This window comes from Etheostoma spectabile, chromosome 21 (assembly GCF_008692095.1).
Source record: "Etheostoma spectabile isolate EspeVRDwgs_2016 chromosome 21, UIUC_Espe_1.0, whole genome shotgun sequence".
NCBI classification, from domain to species: domain Eukaryota; kingdom Metazoa; phylum Chordata; class Actinopteri; order Perciformes; family Percidae; genus Etheostoma; species Etheostoma spectabile.
This window is the reverse complement of record NC_045753.1, coordinates 14,903,219-14,910,985: the sequence shown is the minus strand read 5'-3', so window position 1 is coordinate 14,910,985 and position 7,767 is coordinate 14,903,219. Positions and strand designations below refer to the sequence as shown.

General features: G+C 42.3%; 3 protein-coding genes across 4 annotated transcripts in view; 2 read left to right on the top strand and 1 right to left on the bottom strand.

Moving 5' to 3' along the window:
* msh2 (mutS homolog 2 (E. coli)) overlaps positions 1–3,581 on the bottom strand; it is a 10,474-nt gene extending 6,893 nt beyond the window's left edge. The window contains exons 1-6 of the mRNA XM_032502721.1: positions 3,305–3,581; positions 2,913–3,061; positions 2,147–2,431; positions 1,090–1,236; positions 693–842; positions 325–458 (exon numbers count right to left, since the gene is read on the bottom strand). Of these exons, the coding sequence (XP_032358612.1) occupies positions 325–458; positions 693–842; positions 1,090–1,236; positions 2,147–2,431; positions 2,913–3,061; positions 3,305–3,512 (1,073 nt within the window). The 5' untranslated portion in view covers positions 3,513–3,581. The remainder of the gene's footprint in view (positions 1–324; positions 459–692; positions 843–1,089; positions 1,237–2,146; positions 2,432–2,912; positions 3,062–3,304) is intronic.
* The window catches only part of fbxo11b (F-box protein 11b), a 28,332-nt gene that overhangs the window by 19,948 nt on the left and 617 nt on the right, over positions 1–7,767 (top strand). The window lies entirely within an intron of this gene.
* gch2 (GTP cyclohydrolase 2) overlaps positions 5,153–7,767 on the top strand; it is a 3,709-nt gene continuing 1,094 nt past the window's right edge. Inside the window, exons 1-5 of the mRNA XM_032502727.1 lie at positions 5,153–5,590; positions 6,126–6,235; positions 6,848–6,903; positions 7,465–7,496; positions 7,633–7,717. Coding sequence (XP_032358618.1) covers positions 5,302–5,590; positions 6,126–6,235; positions 6,848–6,903; positions 7,465–7,496; positions 7,633–7,717 — 572 coding nt within the window. The 5' untranslated portion in view covers positions 5,153–5,301. The remainder of the gene's footprint in view (positions 5,591–6,125; positions 6,236–6,847; positions 6,904–7,464; positions 7,497–7,632; positions 7,718–7,767) is intronic.

Here is a 7,767-nt window from a genome sequence, read left to right as displayed (position 1 = left end):
AGGAACGAAAACTGACCGGTAGATCGAGAGCTATGCCTTCCATCTCAACTCTCTTTTCGTTGTGATAAACTGATTGTAATAGAGCATCCGCTGCGCCGATTCTCTGACCAATCTCCCGCTCCAATGTCCCTTTGCTCGCGAACAAGAAGGTATTTGAACTCCTTCCCTACATGGAGTAGGCACTCATCGGTTTCCTGCTGAGAACCTTGGCCTCAGCAGGAGGCTGTGAACTGTGATACCCCTGTAATTGGCACACACCCTCTGGCCCCCCTTTTTGAAAAGGGTCTGCCACTCATTATGTGATATTTGTGTTATTTAATTTACCTTTCCTCTATTTTGGTTACATCTATAAGAGGTTGTTTGATCCACTGGTTGACAAGCCGCTGGCCCTGTGGTGTACGGCACTTGTTCAACAGACCGGCCAATGAATGAGCTCCACTGGTGTCATCAGGCGATCCCTGGAGGATGCAAGTCAAATAGCTTACTTCAAAGCCATTAACATTTAGTAATAGTTACATTTCTGTAACACATATCACTGCTGATGCCTAGGAACTAAAAACAAAAGCATGAAATACATTTTTGATCATCACCCTTAGCATCGGGGGATTTCTTTTGTGTTTTGGATGAACTGAAACTACTATGGTTAACTGGGGGGAAATGGGAACTCTTTTGACCTGGTCTCGGTCACTGACCTGGAAGAGGTTAAGAGCCCTCACGGCAGCGTTGTCCAGCCTCATGTACTGACCCAGGTCCAGTGTGGTCAGGCTGAAGGAGTTGAAGTTGGACTCGTCTGAGAGCAGGTCAAGGAAACGCACCACTGCAGCCAAGCACGACATAGCCACCTGTGAATATTATACAGTATATTTAAGTTCAATGAACTTCAGTTACTTTTAGAAGAGAAAAAATAAATCAGATTGTCCTGTCCTGTGTCCATGGACGAACATGTAAGATTAAATTGGAAAAGAGCTCCACGACGTTATTATGCCATCCTTGATGTATAATGCGTGACAGAATCGATAGTGATTTAAGTGGAATAGCTGGGTATCTCACTCCCCTAAAGTTTTGGGTGGGGGGGCTCTTTTTGTTCACCTGTTTGTCCAGCTCAGGCAGAGTGTTGCTCGCCACAGTCTCTCCTCTCTTGGCCCGTAGCAGCCTGTTGAGATCCTGGACCATGTCCTTGCTACTAAACTCTGATCTCTTCTTGTCAGAGACCAGCATGCCGCCACGCTGTACCACCTACACAAACACATAACGTCTTTACAACAAAATCACAAGATGTATTCACACCATCCATCTGTCTATATTTGGAGTTAAAAGAAATGCACACATTTTTGGGGGCATGTTGTTTCAGTTTGCATTGCGAGAAGGCTTCTCAGACGCCAAAAACTCAGCACTCTGGAAACTTGTCTTTCTTCACAGTGATTGGCAAGTAAACCATCTTTTTTACCCATCGGTTTAAATAAAGCCCCATACCCGAGATCCTTGCAAGTTTCATGAAATTATATACATCCTTTCAATTTAAGGTTGTGTACCTACTAGGCAACTATCAGCATGACTGATTGGTCATGAGAGAAAATTACAACATGACAAATTTTACATGTAAAGACTTCTAAACTTCATATGAGAAGTAATAGTCTATATTGAGTAGTGCAAACTATAAATCGTTTAATAGATTACTCAAAAGAAACCCTAATGGCAACTGTACAAATCCCACACATTAGCTTGTTCCAGCTTCTCAAATGTGATGTTTGCCTTTCTTTGTCGTATGTGATATAATACTAAATATCTTTGTGTTTTGAACTTTTGGTTGACAAGACATACAAACATTTGGTCTGAGAAGTTATGATAATCACTACTTTTTGACATTTTATACACCAAACAAATAGTCACTTATCAAGAAAAGTAAACAATAATGAAAATCTTTTTGATGTATAAACATCATTAGTTGTAGCCCTGTTAATATATTTAAGACCATCAAATGTCTTTAACTTAAACAGTTTCAAGATTTTCCAAGAAGACAGAGTGATTTAGTGTTTGCTTGTTCGTGATGTTTTGCCTATTTATTGAACATACAGTGCCACGCGTGTCAAATTTCTTTCAGATAGAGCACAGATGTTTTGCTGTTGTAACCTCGACCACCACATACCTCCCGTAGTTTATTGGCGTCACTGTTGGATTCGCCATGGGCCAAGAGACATTCTTTGGGGCTGATTTGGACAAGAAGGGACTCCAAGTTGGAAAAGATCTCGTTATCTGGAAATTCACACACTCCCATGGTCCTCTGGGCTGCGTCCACATAGCCGACCCCAACCACACGCTGTCCATCGGCTCCTGTAGTAAACCGCACGGCTACAACTCCTGCACAACCCACTGCTCCGGTTCCACTACCAAACAGAATCTCCTCAAACTGGGTCAAGTTTCCTGGAGAGGCCTGAGAGTGGAAAAAAAGGGTGAGATGGACAACAGAAAATCACTGTGAAGCTCTGTAAAGCCAAAAGGGGCGCTGCAGACTCAGGTGATAACTCTGTAGATTCACCACTGCAAGCGGCCCCTTACACATTCCTAAACATCATCTGTGTTTTAACAGGGCCTTTTTTGAGGGAACTCAATTGAGATAGATGATTTATGTCTGTCATGATGGCCATGCACATTTTATTAATGTATTTTTTGTAGATTCATAAATAAATCCATTCACAATCTGATGGATTTTTCATATATTTTACCATACTGTTATACTTCCAATCATATAACCTAGTCCTAGGTGATATGAAAGTGTGGACTACACAGAGCAATATTATTAAATGCTAGTTAAAGTAGTATACACAGCACAGCGCTGGCACAATAAAAGCAGGAGAAAAACACAAGTTCTTTACATTTAGAAAAGGTGTATGGGTCTTTAAACAAAAAGTTACCTTGTACTCGATCTTCCAGTCGTGCTCTTTGCTGCTCTTGCTGTGGTTCTTGTACACTTCTACCCTATACTGCCTCACCAGCAGCAAGTCTTTCACAAAGGCCTCAAAGTTCAGCTTGCTCAGGCACACACTCTCCAACTTGCGACTCCCTGTAGACCAACACGCCACATTAATATTAAAACCTACTTATTCCCTACGCATAGATTTCCTGCAAAGCTCCCTATGCAGCAATTTACAGTAACCTAGCAGGACTACGGTTTTAATGGGTGTACTTGCAGCTAGCTTAGCTTGCAGATACATCGAAGCCTATGTGTGCATCAGCAACACGCAGCTGAATTAGCGTGCAGCCTGCCATAGCTTGCTACCTTCAGATCCGTGGTTAGCTAACTTACCTGAGCCTAAATATTTGATGACCCCGTTCGTCTTGAACACCTCCTTCGCCGCAAATATGGCATCTTTTCCGTGAACGGTGTAGTAATCGTTACGGTCGAATATTCTGAAAGTAGTGTCTGGTTTCTCCGGCATGGAGAAAATGAAGTTTAAAAAGCCATGTTCGCCAGCACTGTCCATGGACAGGTTTTGTTTCGGCTGCACCGCCATGCTGTAATCTCCCGCCACCGCTGTGGCCAAACAGGAAACTACGTTCTTCTTCTATGTGACAGTTTGTTGTCTTCTTCTTCTTCTAGTTTTCCGGCAGACCAGAAGGCTTGCGGCAAATTGCTGCCTCTCGCAGGACAGTTTAAGTAACATTCGAAAGTATTGTCAACTTCAGTGGAGTTGTCCTGAGCTATAGACCGTATATTATTCGGTCTATGGATATAATCCAGGAAGGCTTCCGCTATCTCATATATTCAGGGGGAGTTCTGTATTCCCATGTGACATAGCGCCGCGAACAACTGCTCTCTTTTATTTTTGTATTGAAGACAATTCAACTGTAGTTAGCCCACGTGCTGAGCAGTTGGTTGATGTGGCTCAGTCGGTAGGGTTGGCGCGTGTAGAGGTCCTCGGCGCGGCTGCCGCGAGCTCGGCTCCGACCTGCGGCCCTTTGCTGCATGTCATTCCCTCTCATGTCCTCAGCTGTCCTGTGCAAATAGTCTTAAAAAGGAACAGTTGGTTGCTGGTACCACAGATTCGATCCTCATGCTTGCCCATCTTTGCAAGTAGCCTAATAATGCAATTTCATTATTACGGATTGTCTTCTTTCCTTGTCCAAATATGAAAATAGGCTGTATTTAATAATAATAACAATACATTTTATTTAAAGACGCCTTTCTTGGCACTCAAGGACGCCGCACAGGGAATTCATAAATTAAGAACAGCAAAACAAATACTATACAACAGCAAAACAAATACTGTACAACAGCAAAACAAATACTATACAACAGCAAAACAAATACTATACAACAGCAAAACAAATACTATACAACAGCAAACAAATACTAGGCTATACAACAGAAAAACAAATACTATACCACAGCAAAACAAATACAGCAAAACAAAACAAATACTATACAATGGCATACTATAGTATAATATATAAATATAGGACTATGTGTTTAAATAGCTACTACTCAAAGCGCTTTTGTCTGCCTGTATAGCCGGGAGAGTTGAAACACTTTTAAATAAACGTAACTTACAAACGTATCGCACTGAAATCTAATATTTTGTCATTAGCAAACTACACCTGTCATCTGTCAAATACAGTTGCATATTCAGCTTTGAAAAAACCGGTCAAGAATTATTCCAGTGACAGTGCGTCTGTCCCTCCTGGACCAGACGAAGGAAACAACATGGGGGGGACGAATGAAACATACAGTTTAAGCCATTTAAACTTCCCACAACTTTAATATTTTACTATATATCATGAATGGTACTTCCAAAGGGTGTTCAATTAGATTGTTGCATGGCTATACGTTTTTTGTGAATGTCTGCTACGCTGCTCTGCCCATTTCCCCCCTTGGGGGTTCCTCGGCATCTCCTCCCCTCATCATCCAGATTATTAGAGCTGTGTATTTTAACAAAGTTTTAACCATTAACTCAGCCTTTTCTTTATTGGTTAAATGCAACCTCCTCCCCAGTTATGAGCGTGTGAAAGTGTTCTGTCTACTTTGTAGTAAAGAGGACTTTATAATGGAGAGATGGATGCGCAACTGATTAACAAAACTCTGTTGCATGCTCAGTTTACTTGGGTTGGGAGGGTCTGTTCTGAGAAAACAAAAATTGTTGGGCTGTAGGCTACACCTTGACGAATGATGCGCACGCGGCACGGGAGGCTTTATAAACGCAGTGAGCACCGGGGATGTGAGAAGTCTACGAGCCCTGCATTGTACCTCAACTCCAGGACTCATCGCTTTCCTTCTCTTCTTCCACAGCTAAAAAGCGCTCCAGCATGAACGACCACTGCAAAGTTAATGTCAACGACACCGTGGAGACGTTCCACTGCAACAACGGATTCAGCGACCTCATAGACACCAAGAAGTCCGAGCGCGAGCGCGAGACGTCCCGCAAAGAGGATGAGGACAAGTCCTATTTAGGCCTACCGGTGCTCGAGGCTGCCTACACCAGCATCCTCCGGGAGCTCGGCGAGGACACGGACCGGCAGGGGCTGCTGCGCACACCGCTGCGCGCCGCCAAGGCAATGCAGTTCCTCACCAAGGGCTACCACGAGACCATCAGCGGTGAGTCAACAGGTTCATCTCTTTGGGTTTTCTTATCCCACCAACTCACCTTCGTGATCCATAAATGTAAATAAAGTGTGTCTTCTTATTCTTTAAATCGATTGAATGTGAAAAATCACCGGAGAGATAAGAAAACAGAAACCCCTGCACACTGCAATGCAGTTTTACCTGTGTGGATTCAGCTTTAGCTGTAGTTGGTTTAAGTGAAATTTGCATCGGATTGCATTAGAGTTAGAACTGTTGAGTTTCAAGTATTTTCGCTCCTCTAGGCAGTAGCTATATGAACACCTTTTACATGTTCTAGTGACTGTGTTGAGAAGGTTTGCCAGAATTGCCAAGTGAAGTATTTCCAGCTTCTCAAATGTGAAGATTTGATCTACCTTTAGTCTTCTTTGGTGGGACAAAACAAGACACTTGACAAAGTCTTTTTATTGGACATGTTTCCCTTATTTCTAACGGTTATCAAGTGAATTACATCATAGGCCTACTATAAGATGATATTTCTCTAAGTGTGCATACCTGTTTTTGCTCCCAGACATCTTAAACGACGCAATATTTGATGAAGACCACAACGAGATGGTAATTGTGAAGAACATAGACATGTTTTCACTCTGTGAACATCACCTAGTACCCTTTTTTGGCAAGGTAAGTGTAAAGAAAAATAACACCTACTCTTCTGTTTTTTCAACGATTTTTGCCTAATCTAATCCTTCCCATAAAACAGACAATTTACATTTCTACACAATTTGGTGACAGTCCTTAACAAGGGTTTGAGAAACCCATGCGGAAGGAACATAGTAAATCAATAGTTTGGCATTATGGATCTTAGTTAGGTCTACTAGTTGTTACAAGATTTTCCCATTCCATTTTTTACTTTTCACCTACGCTATTGCCACCTTTGCCTTGATTCAGATTAATTAGGGAATATCCTCGATTAATGTTTTTGCAAATTTGATGCACAACAACTCCACAAAACTCTTATCAAACACGCACTTCTACTTTTGCTCATTACTGTAAAACTACACCTGTTCACTTTTTCCAATGTCTCGGAAATTAGAACAGTCCTTTTGTGTTGAATGCCACTCTTCCTGTGCTTGGTTCTCCGTGTATGTTATAGATCCTGTATTTGTTGGCATGCGTCTTATTTAATTTTAAAAAAGGCAGGTGTATGTGTGTGTGTGTGCGTGTGCGTGTGTGTGTGTGTGTGCGTGTGCGTGTGCGTGTGTTCTTATCTCACTAGCTGTCTTCTTTCTGCAGGTTCACATTGGGTATATTCCCAACAAAAACGTGGTGGGACTGAGCAAGCTGGCAAGGTATCACACTGACACTCACATCATGCCCTCCTGCTGCCACTGTGGCTGTATGCTTCTGGTGTAAGTGCCAGTAGACTGCGTTCTTCTGTTATTTCAGCACATTGACCTGGAGGATTAAGTCTAAGCCCAGCGGCCATCATCTAGTCCCTTCATCAAGCACACTCACAGACACAAGTCTGAACTCTATCCGCTTTCGAGCCATGAGAAAATCCCTTTGGACCTGTGGGAATCACCAGTTATAATCACAGCCTCTCTGTCTGTCTCCTTCTTTCACCCTTTCCTAAAATATCACACCATCTCTGAACATACAAAGCCAAAATAACAGTAACAGAGTCACTGGGTTTTTTAGAAAAAGCTGCTAGTGTTGAATCTTGCACGACAGATTGAGAGAGTTCGGTTAGGTGAATCATTTACAGATGAAGTATCTGTACATTTGGATGTCCATAGTAGAGGCTGGGGGTCAGGGCCTCAGACCGCTCTGTGTTTATCAAAAGATTAATCATTATTACAACTGATCTGTAATCAGTCCTCTTCGCTTTGTTTGTCCTCTGGTTTCTGCAGGATTGTGGAGCTCTTCAGTCGGAGACTCCAAGGTAAAACAGCCAAAGAGATTATGCAATTTTAAGATTTGCATGTAATCACAGTCCTTTTCTTTTGGTTTATCCAATAACTTTAATGCAACCTGGTATGATCATGTTTACATATGTGCCATTCTTTGTTTTATTTCAGTTCAAGAGCGTCTGACCAAGCAGATTGCAATGGGAATATTAGAGGCTCTGCGGCCAAAAGGTGTAGCTGTGGTTATTGAAGCAACGTAAGTACACACACACAAACACAAACACAAACACAAACACACACACACAC